This window comes from Phocoena phocoena, chromosome 20 (assembly GCF_963924675.1).
Source record: "Phocoena phocoena chromosome 20, mPhoPho1.1, whole genome shotgun sequence".
In the NCBI taxonomy this organism is placed as follows: domain Eukaryota; kingdom Metazoa; phylum Chordata; class Mammalia; order Artiodactyla; family Phocoenidae; genus Phocoena; species Phocoena phocoena.
In genome coordinates this window covers 16,101,700-16,119,476 of record NC_089238.1, presented here as the reverse complement: position 1 = coordinate 16,119,476, position 17,777 = coordinate 16,101,700, and the positions used below count along the sequence as shown (strand labels likewise).

Below are 17,777 nucleotides of genomic sequence, written 5' to 3'. Positions count from 1 at the left end.
CTGCCCTCCCCCCGCGCGCGTCGGCCCCGGGCTCGCGCCGCCGCCGCCGCCGCCGCCGCCGCCGCGCGCGCGCAGCTCAAGTAAAGGAGGAAAAAAAAGGGGGAAAAAATAGAAAGCGGCGGCGGCGGCTGCAGCAGCGATCCGCCGCCGCGCTGGGCCAGGCCGGGCGGCGGACGCGCGAGCCGGCGACCCAGGGGAGAGGCTGCGGCGATCCAGGGCGGGCCGGGTTAAAAAAAGTCGCGGCGGCGGCGGCTACTCAGGGAAGGAGGCCCGAGGGCCGCGAAGAGCGGGCGGGGGGCGGCTGCGCTGCGTCCCGGAGCCTATAGCCGCCGGGAGCCGGCCGGCGGGCGAGAGGGCGGAGGCGGCTGCAGGAGCAGCGGCGGCGGCGGCGGCGGCGGCATCTCCTCCTCACATGACCCCACTGTTTGTCCCCGTGATCAGCGCGAGCGGCTCCCGTGTCTCCTCCGTCCCCTCCTGCCGCGCGGCGTGAGCGCCGGGCTCGGGGCCCCCCCGGCCGCCCGCCCCCTCCCCTCCCTCCCTCCCCTCCCCTCCCCTCCCCCCCGGGCCCGGCGCCCCCCCCGCCCCCACCCCCCCCATGGACATGCTGGACCCGGGTCTGGATCCTGCTGCCTCGGCTACCGCTGCTGCTGCCGCCGCCAGGTAAGGGAGCCCGGCCGATCCGCGCCCCCGCGCGCCCTGGCCCCGGCCCTTCGGCCTGGCCGCCATGATCCCGAGCGGCCGCCGGGCCCAGCTCAAAATGGAGGCCGCGAGGGAGGGAGGACCCGCGCGAATATCCCTGGCCCCCGGACCTGGCGGTGCCGCAGCCCCAGATTGGGGCGGGCGGGATGGGGCCCCTGCACCTGGGCGAAGGGGCGGGGGCGCGGGCAACCTTGACCCCCTCTTCTTCCCGTCCTCCCCGCAGTCACGACAAGGGACCCGAGGCAGAGGAGGGCGTCGAGCTGCAGGAAGGTGAGTGCTCGCGGGGCCCACCGGGGCCGCGACCTGCGCCCGGGAGGGCACTGGGAGCGCCCTGGCCCGCGCCACCTCTGACCATCCCCCCTACCCTCCTCCGACCGCAGGCGGGGACGGCCCTGGGGCGGAGGAGCAGACGGCGGTGGCCATCGCCAGCGTCCAGCAGGCGGCGTTCGGCGACCACAACATCCAGTACCAATTCCGCACAGAGAATAATGGAGGACAGGTGAGCCTGCGGGCCCGGAGACCGGCGGGCAGGTGGAGGGTTGAGCCCCGGGTGGAGTGGGCGGGCTGGGAGGGGCTCGGACCTGGCCCCTACCCGGGCCCCAGCGCGGGTCTTCCTTCTCTGCCGCCCCCTGCAGGTGACATACCGCGTAGTCCAGGTGACTGATGGTCAGCTGGACGGCCAGGGCGACACAGCAGGCGCCGTCAGCGTCGTGTCTACGGCTGCCTTCGCGGGGGGGCAGCAGGCTGTGACGCAGGTGGGTGTGGATGGGGCCACCCAGCGCCCCGGCCCCGCTGCTGCCTCTGTGCCCCCAGGTCCCGCAGCGCCCTTCCCACTGGTAGGTGCCCAGCAACCCCTGGGGGGATGGAGAAGGGACACTGCCTCTGTTCTTGGGGGAGCCCCAGGGGGTGGGGCACGTGGGACCAAGATGCTGCCTTCAGGCCCTCAGGTGAAATCTCTGTTCTGCACAGTGAAACCTGGGGCAGGATCTTTGGAACATTTTTTTTTTTTTTTTTGTGAAAGGGGGATCACGGTAACAGGAAAGTCTCTTAAAAGTTAAAAGTGGGTCAGTTCACTAAGTGATTGCTGAGTATCTGTCGAGTTCCAGGGCTGTGAGACACAGGGCAGAGTGGCACACACAGAGGGGTTCCCCACTCTCCCTAGAGAATGCAGTAAACGTCAAATATGGCAACTAGGGGATGGATTGGGGAGCAAAGATGGCTAAGGGTGGCCTCTGTCCTCCTACTCCCTAGGCTGTAATCCAAAATCCCTTCAGCAATGGTGGCAGCCCGGCAGCTGAGGCTGTCAGTGGGGAGGCACGATTTGCCTATTTCCCAGCGTCCAGTGTGGGAGATACCACGGCTGTGTCCGTACAGACCACAGACCAGAGCTTGCAGGCTGGAGGTAAAGGAAGGAAGGGGCCAGGGCGGAAGGCAGGGGAGGCAACAGGCCTAGCAGGGAGGGAAGCTCCCCCGGCCAGTTCTGACTCTGTCCCCAGTTTTAGCACTAACCCCTGCTTTCCCTGCAGGCCAGTTCTATGTCATGATGACGCCCCAGGATGTGCTTCAGACAGGAACGCAGAGGACAATTGCACCCCGGACACACCCCTACTCCCCGTATGTGCAGCAGACCTGGTCCCAGGAGTCGGGGACACTGGGAGGGCCTGGTGTGGGGGCCCAAGGAAGGGAATGTGTTTCTGAAATCGGAGCCAGGCAGTTGAGTACACGGCAGGCAGTTGGTGTATTTTTTGGTCGGTTTTTGTTTCTTTAATTTAAGTAAAGAAAATGCCATGTTCTCTCCTCTCTCTCTTTTTCTCTTTCTCTCCCTGCATGTGGATATGTGTTGCAAAGGTCATTTTTAAGTCTGACTCCTTAATAAACGTTTGGACCAATGGGCTGGAGGTAACATGCATCTATTTTTTTTTTCTTTTCTAGGAAAATCGATGGAACCAGGACACCACGGGATGAGAGAAGGAGAGCTCAACATAACGAAGGTAAGGTCAGGGTGGAGCTGCTGGGCCTCATGGGCACAGCCTGGCCCGGTGCTCGGAGTCACAGATCAGCAGGCATGCGACAAGTACGTGAGAGGTGCTTGTCGAATGCTGGAAAAGCAGAAATGTGGAGGTTCGCTGTCGCGAGCAAATAGGCAGGAGGTGTGAGCTGCAGTGTGTTTAACATCCCGGCTAGTGACTTTGAATTAATTACTAATATTTTAAATGGCAAGTTTCACATTCATGTATGGATTTCCCGCTCCTCTTGGAAAGTTGGGTTGGTCTGGCTCACCTGGACCTGCCTTCCCACGAAGCAGCTGTTTTGCTCAAGCCCCCCACGCCTCTACCAGCCTAGCTTCCAGGAGTAGCTCTGGTCTGAGAGAGAGTACATCTGAAGATGAAACTGCGAGAAGTCCATGTCTCTGGCTGAGGCCAGAGCATGTCCAGGGGACACTTCCACCCAAATAGCCATCATTCAGCAGATATTTCCTGAAGGTGGATACTAGGCTGGGCAGTACATGCCCCGTGCCACTAGTTTGGAGTGTCCAGGAAGCTCAGAGTAGTTCAGGCTGTTTGATTGAACACTGACTGGGGGATCAGGTGACGTTTCCCCCAGGGAAGTGGCCTTTGGGAGTGCCTGTCCAGCAGAGGGAAGCACGGGAAGGCAGGGTAGAGTGAAGTTGCTTCGTGGGTGCTGGTTTGGTTAAAGCAGAGGTTCTGTGTGGAGTGCTTGGGAGGAGAGAGTTGGGAGGGTCAAGGAAGGCCTTGAACTTCAGGGTGAGGACCTGAGAGTCCTAAAGGTGTTTGATTGGGAGGTGGGCTTGTGCGGCTGTGATCTAAGCTGCGTGGTGAGTTCAGGCATTCATTCAGCACATACGTACTGTGTGCCAGCCCCTCTTCTAGGCCTCAGATACAGCAGCAGATAATGGAACAGACACCTTGGCTCTTACAGGGTGTTCATTCTGGTGGGAGAGACAGAAACTACAGAAAGCTACAATAAGACGTCAGGGAACATAAGTCATGTGTCACGTGAAGGAAGATAAGCCCGGGTAAGGAGATGGAGGGTTATGGCGGCAGTGTGCTCTGTAGGCCTCTCTAGAAGTGACGGCTGAGCAGGGGCCTGAATGGGAAGAGTCCCAGGCAGCGAGGGACAAGCAAGTGCAAACACCCAGGCCTGGGCTGGAGCAGACTTGGTGTGTCTGAAGAAGAGCAGGTTTCAGGAAAGATAAGAGGAAGTTGGTGGGGTCGTGGGTGGCCTGGCCAGGGCCAGATCACGTGGGGCCTTGTCAGAGGCCTTCCCGGGGTCCCCATTCCTAGATTTTTATTCTGCTTCGAGGGGAAGTAAGCAGAGGGATTGTGTGCGGAGGCTGGATGGTGAGGGTGATGGGGCACCAGAGGTTAGGGAAACAAGAGTTGACTGCAGCTGGGGGCCTCAGACAGGGCGGGGCCTGAACGGGGCTTGTGGGGGCCTGAGCTGTGGGGCGGAAGAGCAGGAGGCTGCAGAATCGGGGTTTCGTGAATCAGGCTTTCGTGACGGGGTCAGGTTCGTTTAAAGGGAAGGGTTGAGTGTGAGCTTGGTTTTGGGTGTGATGGGTTTCAGGGGTCTCCAGCTGTCCGCCTTGGGCAGTCCTGGCTCTACTGCGTCCTGGTCGTACGACCTCAGGCTGGTTCCTGACCTCCGCGCCCGTTTAGTCCTCTTAAGGATGCGTTAACACAACTGGCTACCCCAGAGGCTCGTCGTGAGGGTGCAGCACGTTGAGTCGTGAGCCCCCAGCAGGGTGGTGTGCCGCCTGGTAAGACCACGGCTAACGATTCTCAGGAGACCAGCCAGCCACCCTCCACCCTCCTCGCACTCTGCCTCTCGCTGGATTAATCCAGCTCCAAAGTCTTGACTTCTCCTCATCCTGTAAAAATCAGTCTCGCTGTGACCTCGCCCTTGCCCTCCAGCTGTGGCCTGCCCACTCTCTCCTAACCTGCAGAGTGTTTGACCGACCCTCTGCCTGGCCTCCCCGTACCCTTGGCAGTCTGGCTCATTTCTCTATCAGAACGGCTCTATTTAAGGTCACTTGTGATGACCTCATTGCCAAATCCACTGGCTTCCTTTCCTGTCTGCGCTCCAAGCATCTGACCCTGCCCGTTCCCCTCCTTTCGGGAATGTTCCTTTCTGCTCTACCTGCTCTGATTCTCCTTTCCAGCCTGCTCCTGAGGGCAGGGCTTCACAGTCACGGCTGTCCTCACGAGGTGCTGAATGGGTAGGTCGGAGGGGGAGCTTGGGAGTCCGTGTTTCAACAGGTTCCCCAGGTGACTCTTCACGATGGGCGAGGTTTGGAAAGTGCTTTGGCTGTTAGCGTTTCTTGAGGTCCAGCCCCTTCTTCTAGCGGTCTCAGGAGAGTGAAACATCAGGCCCAGGGATGGTCAGTATCCCCGAGACCCTATCCCCGGTTGTCGGTGTTTGTCGTTTCTCCCGGGAGTGCGTCTGCGAGCTTTATCCAGAAAAGTATGTGATTCCAAAAAGGAGAGACTGCCCCCTGATGTTCTCCCAGGGCTTCCCCCGCCCCCCGCACTGCACAAAGCTGTCTTTCTGCTCCATCTCTCTGGATCTCCTCTGCACCCATCTTTTGAAGTGCCCGTTCAGAATCTCCATTTCTGGTTGTCCTTGAAACACCTCACACTCAACTTGTCCAAGACAGAACCTTCTGTCCCTCCTTCCCAAAGCCTCCCTTTTCCAGAGCAGCAAAAGGCACCCCTGTCATGATTACCGCAGCCGGACTCGAGAGCCAGGCCACTTCAGCTCTGCCCGTTTCCCTCACGTCCACAAGCCCTGAGACGCTGTGCCGAAGTGGACCTCAAATCAGCTCTGTCTCCTTTTTCCCTCTTTCCCACATTTCTTGGTACCACAGGGGCCCATCTCTGGGCCGCAGATGCTTCAGGGGCCTGAGGGAGTCAGGATACTTAGTATGGCAGAAAGGGGAGTGGTGATCCCTGTGGAGAACTGGGGTCTGTGTGTCTGTCCTGCCTGAAGGGTGACTGCACGGTGCCAGCCATCGCTGCCGTGTCAGAATTTGGGCCCACTACTGCCAGAACCTCTGAGAAGCCAGAAATCCAGGTCTTTTATGAAGTCTGATTTTTGAGTTGCTTTTTCTGTCGCATCGGTTTCCACTCGTACTGTTACTAATTTATTTCTTCTGCTTAATATGGGTTTAATTTGCTGGGGGTTTCCCCCCAGCCTCTTAAGATGATTTTAAGCCTTTCTTTATTCTCAATTTAAGGCTTTACAGTTGCGAATTCCAGTCCAACGCTGCTTTAGCTCTATCCCATTTGGATAGGTTGTGCTCTCTTGTCATTCAATTAAAGATATTTCTAGTTTTCCTTATGATTTCTTTGAGCCATGGCTTATTTGGAAGTGTGTTGTTTAGCTACGAATGTTTATGGATTTTCTGGCTATCTTTCTCTTACTGATTTCTAAGTGAGTTTTGTGGTGGTCAGAGAACGTACTCTATGTATATAATTTCAGTTATTTGAAATTCGTTGAGACTTACTTTTACGGCCCCAAATACGGTCTATTTTGGTGGAAGTTTCTGTGTGTGGCGTGCTCCATCGGTGGCATAGGCCAGGTTGACTGACAGTGTTCAGGTTTTCTGTCCTCATTTTTTTATCTACTTGTCCTGTCAATCGCTGAGGACTGTTGATGTCTTACATTTGTGGATTTGCCCATTTCTCCCATGAGTCCTGGCAGATTTTGCTTCTAAATTGTGTTTTAAATGTTGTATGGGTGTGACTTAAGCCTTCTGAGAAATGGACATGGCCTTGGTTTAACTGGTCTTCCTCCGTTTCGGTTGTGCCGAAGTGGTCTTCCCAAGCCACGGGCCTGACCACATTGCCAAGAAAGGCCCTAGACTCGAGGGCCTAGACCCCTAGGGGAAGAGAAGACAAGGTCCAGACCTGCTAGCAGGGCATTCAGGGGTTCTCAACCTGTTTCTACAATCTATTCCTGCCACCCTGCGCCACCCCCTGCACCCTCCAAGGTGTTTCCATATCACCGTTTCTGGGTTTCTTGATGCCTGTCGGCCTGATGTCCTTCCTCTCAGAAACCAGCCCAAATGTTTCCTTTCTAAATCCTTCTCTGAAGATATACCCCACCTCACTCCCTGCGGGATGCATCGTTCCACCCTGGCGTTCCCCAGGCACTCGGTACAGTCTTCAGTTATAACACACAGTCCTGTGGCGTCAGTGTCTCCTGTTCACGTGCATGTCACGCTGGTGCCGCGAGTGCCAGCAGGACAGAGGTTGAGTCCACCCTGGACTTCAGCCTCGCGGAGTGCCCTGCACACAGTAGGGCGGGCGGTAAGTTTTGAAGAAGCAAATGCGAACTGCTGTCCCCCGCCCCCCATCCCTGCCCCCGGTGGCTTGAAGTGAGGAGTGTGTGTGGGCTGCAGCTGCAGTGCGGAGCCCAGGCTCAGGAATGTCGGGCTGCGGGAGGGTAGAGGAAGGAACTGGGCAGCCATCTGCTCTAGAGCTCCTCAGCTGAACCCCTAGAGTGGAGCGCGCTGCTGAGGGACGTGGTGGCCAGTGCTGCCAGACCTGGGCAGACCCTTAGCTCCGCTGCTGTTTCGGACCACAGAGTCCCCAAAGACCGTGAGACAGGGTCGTCCCCGCTGGGAAAGTTCACTCACCACGGTAGTGATGGGGCCCAGGTCTGTGCACTCGCTGACCCCAGGGCCAGGGTCAGGTGAAGCTCAATACTGGGCGGCATCTTACCGTGGTAGGGGGAGGTTTCGGCGGAAAGAGAGGAGAGTGAGGGAGGAAGCGAGTCCACATGGGAGGGTGTTGTCACCGAGGCCAAAGTGGGGGGCTCTTGGAAGGACCGGTCAGCAGCGAGTGGGCAAAAGCAAGTGCCCGGAGAAGACAGTTGGATGTGCCTGTTAGTGGCCAGGCCCATCCTTTGAGGGAGCAGTCGGGTCGGGGGGTGGGGCTGGCCTCAGAGGAGGAGAGGAGTCAGGGGCAAGCTTCTGGCCCACCCCATCTTTCTCACGCTCACCCGACCCCTCCCCCAGTCTCCCAACCCTGAGAAAATACCCCTTGGCCCTCCTTGCCAAGTCCCACCTACGGTCCCCGCTCCTCTATAGACACCACCTGCATTTGTCCATGGGCTGCCCTGGCAGGGGGATGAGAGTGTATGGGTGAGAGTCACAGGGGCAGCTGGGCTTTCTTGTGTGTCCCCAGCAATTGCCTAGTACGAAGGGCTGGGATAGCTTTGTTCAGTGAGCCCCAGACCAGGGATCTCAGGCTGCCGTGCAGGCAGACCCCAGGCCGCCGTCATAGGTCGTGACAGGCCGGATGAGAAGACAGGGCAAAGACACATACGAGTCCTGCCTGAAGGGGGCAGCTTCCCCGCAACTCAGCAGACAGAGTGAGATTGTGGCGTTTTATGAGATAAATCACAAATCTGGACTTTTCAAGTGAAATATGCCAGTAGTTTGTCAAACCTGGCCTTCAAGAGAGGGTTCGTAGCGTTTCTTTCCGGGTGACCCAGTGCCCTGATGGGCCAGGGCCCTGAGAGCCGCAGTGCCAGCCGGGGAAGCTGAGACTTGCTGCGGGGGCCCTGGAAAAGGACTTCCAGTGGAGGTGAGACGTGGTCAGACCGTGATTTTAAAGATGAAAAGAGAAATAGGATCGTGGGGCCCAGAGCTGTGGGGAGACCTGAGCACCGTGGAGAATGAAATGCAGGGGCGTTGGGGACTGGAGAAGGGTGCCTCGGTCCTGTGTAAAGGGCTCTGGCCCATTCTTGCCTGCCAAGAACATGTGCCCACTGTGGCCACAACTCCAGTTTTCAAAAGAGGCCAGTTGTTAGGTGAAGTTTCCTAATTTTTAAATGTTGAATCAGATTTTTGAAAACACGCTGGGCGGGTAAAGCGAACCCTGCAGCCCCCCAGCTGTCGATTCTGCCTTGAGGTACGTGTGGCACTTGAGGGTTCCTCTCGAGGAGCGATGTGGAGGGGGCTGGAGCCAGCTGCCTGGGTTCAGATCGGAGCCCCGTACTTGCTGGCGGTGTGACCTTGGGTGGCCTCGGCTCTCGTGGCACCTGCCTTAGGCGGTGAATCGCCCGGGCACAGAGGGAGTGCTGTGAACGTAGCCTCGTTCTTGCTGTTCTTGCTGCAGTGGAGCGGAGGCGGAGGGACAAGATCAACAACTGGATCGTCCAGCTTTCAAAAATCATTCCAGATTGTAATGCAGATAATAGCAAGACAGGAGCGGTGAGTGCCCTCCGGCCCTCAGTGCTGTGGCGGCCCGTCCCCGACCCCTTGCGGAGAGTCTGCCTGGCCTGGCCGCCAGAGGCGGGAGCCGCCTGGGGCCGAGCCGGCGGGCGGCGGGCGGCGGGCGGCGGGCAGTGCTGATGCTCGTGCCCACCCCCCAGAGTAAAGGAGGGATCCTGTCGAAGGCCTGCGACTACATCCGGGAGCTGCGCCAGACCAACCAGCGCATGCAGGAGGCCTTCAAGGAGGCCGAGCGGCTGCAGATGGACAGTGAGCTCCTGAGGCAGCAGGTGAGCGGCAGGCCTGGGCGGGTGGCGAGGCGCGCCCAGGAGCCCCAGGACGCGGGGAGCCAGCCCCGGCTGCCCGTGCCCCGTCGTGTCTGGCAGATCGAGGAGCTGAAGAACGAGAACGCCGTGCTCCGCGCCCAGCTGCAGCAGCACAACCTGGAGATGGTGGGCGAGAGCGCCCGGCAGTGACGCCGTCCGCAGCGTGCGGCGCGGGCCGCCTCCGGGCCCCTGCCGTCCCTTTCCCCAGCCCTTAGCACAGAGAGGGACAGACGCCCCTCCCCCAGCTGCGTTTTTTATAGTAGATTTTTAACAAAAAACGGGGAGAAATAATGAATTTCTGTGGATAAGCACCCACTGCTCTCCTCAACTCGGAAACAATATCCTCCCTGCCCGTCTGTCCGTCTCCCTTCTCCCGGCCCCTACTCAGCCCTGGCACTTCTAGTGGTCTCACCTGGAGGCAAGAGGAAGGAGGACAGAGCCCCTGCCATACCCCACTGCCTCCTTGGACTCTAGAGGCACTGAGACAGGGTGCTTATGGGAAGGAGGGGAGCCTTTGGGGGGCCAGCCCTGGGGCCTGGACCTAAGCAGGGAGGCCATGTCCCACCCCACCTCTTGTTTCTGGAACCCTGCTCCCCTTTGGGTGTGTGAGTGTGTTCTAATTTTCTTTATGGAAAAAAATGGACAAAAAAAAAAATAGAGAGAGAGAGAGGTATTTAACTGCAATAAACTGGCCCCATGTGGCCCCGCCTTGTCTGTCTGTGTATCTGTCCATCTCAGGTGTGGGGAGGGAGTCTGGGGTCTGTGCAGGGCCTCCCTCTTGTGTTCGTGGCTGTGTGCTGGTCCCTGGTACCCAGTCTGTTGGTTGTGTGGATGAAGGAATTAGGAATGGATAGCCTCGCGGAGGCCCAAGGTGTTGCGTATGTGGTGTGGGGGACAGGGGGAGCCAGGGTCAAGGACATGTCCCATGTGTTTGGAGGAGAGGCTGGGGTCTTCTGTGTCACCAGGTCCGAAACAGGACTGGCTCCTGGCCCTGCTCTTCTGGGCTGACGCCCTCCCCTCTGCATCAGCCAATGGTGGGGCCTGGCCTTGAGCACCCCCACCCCCAGGGAGGGCAGATGGCCAGGAAGCCAGGCTTGGCCCGTCAGCCTGTCGCCTTGCACTGCAACTCTGGCGCCTGTGCTGTGACCCCTGCCCCTGGTTGATGATGAAACCTGGCCTGAGTTGAGATGCAGTGATGCCTGGCAGTGCTGGGGGATGCTGCCGTGCCTCCCCGTGCAAGTCCAGCCACTCCCGGCATCTAGGCCTGGTCACCTGACAGCTCGCCACGCTGCGCCCATCCCAGAGGCCCCCAGCTGGTTTCTTCCTTCCAAGAGCCCCGTCTCCTTTCCTCCTCTGAGAGTGAGGTTGTGTGCAGCCGGAGGGGCCTAACAGAGTGAGTGGGGAGGCAGATGGCAGGGAACAGCATTACTTCCCAGGGGCCCCCACTTCTGTGCTCTTTGAGTGGCCCAGTTTGGGGCCAGGAAGGAGAGTTCATTCCTTGACAGCACCATCCCAGGTTCGTAGGGTTAACACTGGATGGCCCTAGAGCGAGCCGGGGAGGGAAAATGGCCAAGGGGCCATCTCTGGAGTCAAGGTTTGCTGTTCTCCTGGGCCGTGTGCGCTCTAAGATGGTTCAGGTCACGGGTAGCAATGAGGTTGCCGCAGTCAGGCAGCCTCGGCCCAGCTCCCCTTCCCGTGGTGGGCAGGGAGCCGGCCCCCTGAAGGAAAGCCTGGGTTGTTAGTGTTTGCCGACGTCTGTGGTGTAAGGACTCCCGCATCAGTGGGTTTCAAGGTGCCAACACGATGCCCCTAACTTTGGAGTTGGGATGGGACGTGCACAAGCTGCTCATTGAGCCGTATGAGCCAGGTCCAGCAGACCCACCGTGCCCTCCTGTGTTTTCTGGGAGGCAGGAAAGCCTGGTGATGAGGGCACAGGCCCCAGTCAGGCTGCCCGGGCTGAAGTCCCGACTGCCTCTGGCTGGCCGAGCTCGGGCAGCGCCCTCACCTTTGCCTTCAGCTCCTCTCCTGAAAAGTGAAGAAAGTAAGTCTCAGGTGGGCATGGTGGGCTCCTCCCTCAGGAGCAGGATCTAGGAAGCCTGGCCCCTGGGGTCAGTGGCTGAGAAGGCAGCTAGCACCCTGAATACAGAGCAGAGCCCAGGGTGGGTCAGGTAGGAGCTGCTCAGAGGATAGGTGGCACAGGCTGAGTTAACCCAAAAGTGAGTCAGTACACCTGCCGGCTCCTGAGGTGCAGTCAGATGTTAGCTATTACCGTCACCACTGTCTCTTTTGGCCAAAAGTTCGCAGGAATATTTCCCAGATACCAGGGCCACATCTTAAGTTTCTGACACTTGAAAAACCCTACAGGTGGGGCTTCCCTGGAGGTTCAGTGGTTAAGACTTTGCCTTCCAAGGCAGCGGGTGTGGGTTCCATCTCTGGTCGGGGAGCTAAGATCCCACAGGCCTCACGGCCAGAAAACCAAAACAAAACAGAAGCAATATTGTAACAAATTCAATAAAGACTTTAAAAGTGGTCCACATCAAAGAAAAAAAAAAAGACTCCCTACGTGTTCTGGGGGCGCCTGTCGACACAGACTCCTGCACGTGGCCGTCACGGTGTTCCGTCCCCGGCAAGTGACAGCCATATGGCATGTGAATGAGGAGGCCGGGGAAGGGTGGGGAAGGAGGGCGCCTCGCTCCTGCTCATCGACCAGTTCAGCTGCTGGGGCAAAAGGTGGAATTTTTTCTGAAATCAACAGGGTGATGTCATGTTGGGGAAAGTGTTTCCCAGGTGGCTGGCAAGAGGCGTGTGTCTGTGGTCGCGTCTGTCCCACCTCCTGGACACACCTCTGCTGGCTGAGGGTGACACAACCCTGTTCCCTGTCACTCTGTTCCCGCTTATCTCTCCCGCCTTTTCGGCGCCACCACCTTCTTGGAAATGAGTTGGGCCAAAGGGGAGGGGGCTTCGCATCCCCGCCCCCCCTCCCCCGGGAGGCCCCATAAAAGCAACTGTAACTGGGCTTCCAGACACCAGAGCAAGTCCTAGACGTAACAGAAGGACAGCCAGACGGACGGCACAATGGCACTGAACACGCAGATCCGGGCCACCTGCCTCCTGCTTCTCCTGGTCAGCCTGACCAGTGGCTTCGTTCTGCCACCCCAGGTGAGAGCCCACAGGGTCTGGGCCCAGGAGGGCAGCCAGAATCGCAACGGAGAGCCAGGTCCCTGGGAGGGGACAACGGAGGGCAGCAGGAGACCCCAGCACGGGCCAGAGCTCAGGGCAAGCAAAGGGGGACAGGCAGCTGCTCGAAGTGCAGAGATGGGGTACTGAGTGGCAGGGACTGGGGGCCCTGATCTAATTCCACAGTTATTTATTGAGGGCCTACTCTGTGTTAAGTCCTCTTCTAGACAGTGGTGACCAAGCAGTGAACAAGGTAGATGAGAGAATCTTCTCGTGGAGCTCACATCCTGGTCAGGGAAATTAGTCAGTGAACTCAAAACAAGTGAACACTTGTGTTTAGTAAATGCTATTCGTGAATAACATAAAAGATGGTGGGAGAGTGATGATGTGGGTTGGCTTCTTTAGATGGCATCAAGGGCTGGCTCTTTTGTGAGAAAATGTTATTTGACCTATGACAGGGAGGAGAAGAGAAGGGGGCAGCCAGCCAAGACCAAGGTGGGGCAAGCATGGTGTACCTGAGGACTAGAGGGCTTGGTAAGGGAAGGAGATGGTGCTTCGAGATGAGACCGAGGGCTGGCCATGCCACGTCTTGTGGGCAACTGTGCAAACGCCAATCTTCCTCCAAGCACAGGGGAAGCCCTGCAGGCTTTTAAGCCGAGATCTGACGGATAACCCACGGGGAACGGGTTGTAAGGGACAAGATACAGGCAGGGACTGGCCTCCAGGCCACGGAGAGTGCTACGGAAGAGTGAGCAGCTGCGGAGAGAGAAGACAGATCTGGGATGTTTGTAGGCAGGAGAACCACCCGTGGGAAGGTGCGGAAAGGCCACAAAGTAAGGCCACTCCTAGGATTCCAGCTGGACCAGCGGACGCCAACCCCTGGGGAGGAGCTGCTCAGTGGGAGCGAGACTGAGAGCTCTGCCAGGGCCCTGCCGTCCTCAATTCCCCTTTTGCTTTCACAGACAAGACGGCTCGCAGACCTCCAGACCCAGGACGCAGCAGGAGCCGCAGCTGGCTTGACGGTGAGGTTCCCTGGCACTCCCTTCAGAGCCTCCCACGCCTTCCCATGCCTACGCCCCGCTCACTGCCCTTCTTTCCCACAGCCCGCGCTCCAGAGGCTGAGACGAGACACCCACTTCCCCATCTGCACGTTCTGCTGTGGCTGCTGTTACAAAGCAACGTGTGGGTTATGTTGCAGAACCTAGAGCAGCCCCTGCCGCCCTGCCCCCGCTCCCTTATTTATTCCTGCTACCCTCCAACCCTCAGTGAACGGTCTTGGAATAAAACGGCCGGTTCTAGCCCTTATTTTCCAAACCAGAGTCCACTGTCTTTTCTCCCTGCCAAAGGCCTATGCCAGAGGCTCGTTGTGGCCCCTGTCTTGGGAGGGCCAGTGCTCGGTGGGGTGTGCAGGGTTGGTGTGCTTGCAAGGAAGCTTGTTGAAGGGTATTTGGTTTCTGTTCTTCCCATCTTTCCCCGCTTCAGAAAACCTCGAATTTATGTCGCAACAGCAGGGAATGAAAGTTAAAGTTTCCTCCTTGCAATCTTCTGCAACTTACCGGGGTAAATTCACATGCCTAGCAAGCGTTCTCAGAGTAAGGTCTGGGGACTACTCCAGGGCTCCACAAGGTGGAAACTACTAAGATGTCTCCCGTCTTTCTCACCCTCCTTCCCTCGTGAGTGGACAGCGAGGCCCCACAACGTGCGAGGACGTCATCCTTCTGACGTCTGGTAGATCGTGTGCTTGTGTATCTTATGCTTTAAAAATTTCTCGGGGCTTCCCTGGTGGCGCAGTGGTTGAGAGTCCGCCTGCTGGTGCAGGGGACATGGGTTCGTGCCCCGGTCCGGGAAGATCCCACATGCTGCGGAGAGGCTGGGCCCGTGAGCCACGGCCTCTGAGCCTGCGCGTCCGGAGCCTGTGCTCCGCAACGGGAGAGGCCACAACAGTGAGAGGCCCGCGTACCGCAAAAAAAAAAAAAAAAAAAATTTCTCGGTTTCAATTTCTAATAAATTAAGCACCTATCGATATAACTCACTAGAACACAAGGTTTTTGAAGTTCTCGATAAGTTTTCAGAGTATAAAGGGGTCCTGAGACCAAAACACCTGAGAACCACTGGCCTTCGGGGACCACCAGGTGACGTAAATGAGCGAGATGCGATGGATTTGTTTCACGGGAGCATCTTCACTTATCTTCTCTCAATAACAACATACTTCGCATAGGAGACACATAGGACAATACTGTTCATCTCCATAAGGGGTTGAATTCCCTCCCTTGCTTCTTGAAAACTGTATCCCTGTCAATTTATCTGATTTCCCCACTTTTGATAGAAGAAATGCAAGATGCATTTCACTATCATCTTAGCCCATGGGAACACATCAGCGCTAGCGTGATGATAAAGGGCCTCGGCCATTTGGCTTCAATGTTGCGTAAAGATAGGGAGTGGGGAGGCCTGGGGCCCCATCTAAAGAGGGCTGCCAGGCATAGCTGCCGTGCCCACAGGCAGGCGACACATGGCTAGAGCGCCTTTTCAAGAGAAGGTGGCGGGCTTCCCTGGTGGCGCAGTGGTTGAGTCCGCCTGCCGAGGCAGGGGACGCGGGTTCGTGCCCTGGACCGGGAAGATCCCACATGCCGCGGAGCGGCTGGGCCCGTGAGCCATGGCCGCTGAGCCTGCGCAGACCCTCCTGATAAATAAACACTAGCACGCACCCGACTCTCCTGGAGGGCCTGGTAAAATGCAGATTTGGCAGGTCTGGGGTGGGGCCTTAGGATCTGCGTTTCTAACAAGCTCCCAGCTGATACTGCTGCTGCTGGCCAGGGGGCCACAGTTTGAAGACTCCTGCTGCTGAAGCTGCCAACTCTGTCTGAGGGCAGAGAGCACCTCTGGGTTGGACCAACCACCCGCTACCCCTCAAGAGCACGTGCAACGAGTGGGCCTGGGAAGGCTTGATTCTGCCCTGAGATCAATTTTGCTTGGTCTGCACAATGTTTTAGACAAAAATTGGGCTACTATCTAAAGATAGAGGTATTTCACATAAAAATCTGAGCTCCTGCTGTTACGGGCTGAACTATGTCCCTCTAAAATGTATACGTTGGGAATTCCCCGGTGGTCCAGTGTTTAGGACTAGATGCTTCCACTGTGGTGGCCTGAGTTCAATTCCTGGTCGGGGAACTCAGATCCCACAAGCCGCATGGCAAAATAGAATAGAATAGAATAGAATAGAATGATCTCTATGTTGAAGTCTTAATCCCCAGTGCGATTGTGTGGCATTTGGTGCTAGGGTCTTTACGGAGATAATCACATTAAAAGGAGGTCATTACGCTGGGTCCTAATACAATAGGACTGGTATGCTTATAAAAAGTGGAAATTTGGACACAGAGACCCGCATATAGGGAAAACGCCATGTGGACACGGAGACTTCTATCCTCCAGCGCTGTGAGACAATAAACTGTTTCTTCAGCCGCCCAGTTGGTAGGACTTTGTCACAGTAGTTCTAGCAAACTGACACACCTGCCTTGCCTGGAAGGGTCCGATGATCAGGTAGCACTGGTAGCTGATCTAAGCAACACCTCTCCTTTCTGTTGGTACGTGCTCTCCGGTCCCCCAGTCCTCCCTTGGGCTGGAGACCCGAGTGCAAGTCTCAGCGACAGAGCCCTCTGTGGGACTCACTCACGTGCACAGCCCGCCCCCAGGGACAGCCATCATTCAGTTCACACCCGGAGAGACGATAGACCCACCCCCCAAACTGCTCTGGCACAAGACCCCAGGGTGGCTGGCGTTGATGCTGAAGGCTGTGACAAGAGTCCCCTAGGATCTCCGTGTCCTCTCCCAAAGCCCAAGCACCAGGCCACTGTCTTGTCTGGAACCCTGGCGTTCAAGCCCCACCCCACTCTCAGTGGGCCTTTGTCCCTGACTGGGAAAGGCACGGGCAGAGTCTGACATCATGAAGCCCGAGGTGGGGGTGGGACTCCCCATCCCCCTCCATCCAGCCTTCTCTGACTCCTCACTCCCCAGTCTGAGGGATTTCCCCACCCATCACCCTCTGCATCTGTCCCCCCGCCCCCGGGGGCTGGGCTCTCCCTTGGGAGAAAGGACCCTCCCCGCCTCCCTCCCTACTGCCCTGGCCTGAAGGAGGACAGAAGATGCCCCAGTGTGACTGAACAGCTCATGATCAAACCACTACTCCACTTCATCACACCACCATTACCATGCAAAGGTCATGACCAATGGGAGGGGCCGGGGTGGCAGGAGGACCACCGTGGACTCTGTGCACAGAGGGTCCCTACCCAGCTCAGAGAGTCAGCACAGCCCTGGCTGAGCACCCTCTGTGCACCAGGCACTGTTCTAGGGGATACAATGGTGAACAAGACAGACAGACAGACAAACAGGCAGGCGGAGACCTGAGCTCAGATGCCAGTGGGGAAGCAGCTCACTGAGGGTGCAGGTTGGCAAATGGCGTGCTGAGGGCCATAGAGGGACCGGGCAGCATTTAAACAGAGGAACTTGGCTTGGTGAGAGGGGCCGGGCAGGCTTCCAGAGGAAGCAGCGTCCAAGCTGGGAGCCAACAGGCCGCACAGGCTACGGCCAGCAGCGGAGCGGGCGGTGGGACGGGGCAGGGGAGCTTTCTAGGAGGGAGGAAGAGGCGCCAAGGCCTCCGCTCAGGGTATCGGAGGGTCACACCCATGCACCCACTCTGCGCTTACAAATCTTAACTCTGCCAGGAGCCAGCCTCCCAGCAGGCTAGGTTGGGCGTAAGCAGCCCAAGCCCTGTCCTCCTGGAGGAGGTCATGTTATCACGGGAGGAGACAGTCAACACATAAGGTGGTTTCCGATGGCAAGAAGTGGCTGGAAGACAATAGACCAGGATGTGGGTACCAAACGCGACACCCTCTAGAGAGGGTGGACGTGACTGGAGCCGAGAGTGAGATGTCCTGCCTCCTCCTCCTGGCCACACCGGCCTCTGTGGCCTCTCAGGCCTGGGGTTATCCCTAACACTGCCACCAAGATCCCCTAGACGCTGAGGACAATGCCTTCTGCTTCTCAGCCTGAGACTCCAGAGATCTTAGAGCATCCTCCCAGGGACCCAGAACCAGGGTACACAGTGATGGAGGGGGGAATGAGTGAGGCAGCCGCCCCCAGCCCCTCCAGGAAGGAGCTCGTAGAACCCAGGCATCAGGCTGCCCAGTTCAAGCAGTGGTGACAAGGGCCCTTTGTGCCCCCCTCCCCCGGGGGCAGGGAGGAGCTGGGCCTTGGAGGCAGGCGGCCCCTGGCACCCCGGGGGAGGGGAGGGGCTGGTAAGTGGGGGCCTAGACCCTGGGAGGCCAGGGGACTGCGAG

General features: G+C 57.9%; 2 protein-coding genes across 4 annotated transcripts; both read left to right on the top strand.

Moving 5' to 3' along the window:
- The first annotated feature begins 595 nt into the window (after positions 1-595).
- USF2 (upstream transcription factor 2, c-fos interacting) lies at positions 596-9,977 on the top strand. Of its 3 annotated transcripts, XM_065899426.1 has the most exons (10): positions 596-660; positions 923-969; positions 1,080-1,198; positions 1,335-1,535; positions 1,951-2,101; positions 2,226-2,313; positions 2,632-2,690; positions 8,847-8,941; positions 9,103-9,231; positions 9,328-9,977. In XM_065899426.1, exons 1-10 carry the CDS (start codon positions 596-598, stop codon positions 9,415-9,417), a joined length of 1,044 nt encoding a protein of 347 aa, XP_065755498.1. In that variant the 3' UTR covers positions 9,418-9,977. The 3 variants fall into 3 exon arrangements, with proteins under 3 accessions (XP_065755498.1, XP_065755499.1, XP_065755500.1); XM_065899427.1 differs by lacking the exon at positions 1,335-1,535 and having other exon boundaries at positions 9,328-9,417; XM_065899428.1 differs by lacking the exons at positions 1,335-1,535; positions 1,951-2,101 and having other exon boundaries at positions 2,267-2,313; positions 9,328-9,417.
- A 2,365-nt stretch (positions 9,978-12,342) lies between these two features.
- On the top strand, positions 12,343-13,649 carry HAMP (hepcidin antimicrobial peptide). The gene is made up of 3 exons (XM_065899466.1): positions 12,343-12,426; positions 13,407-13,466; positions 13,548-13,649. The coding sequence occupies exons 1-3, from the start codon at positions 12,343-12,345 to the stop codon at positions 13,647-13,649; spliced, it is 246 nt and encodes an 81-aa protein (XP_065755538.1).
- Positions 13,650-17,777: the final 4,128 nt, after the last annotated feature.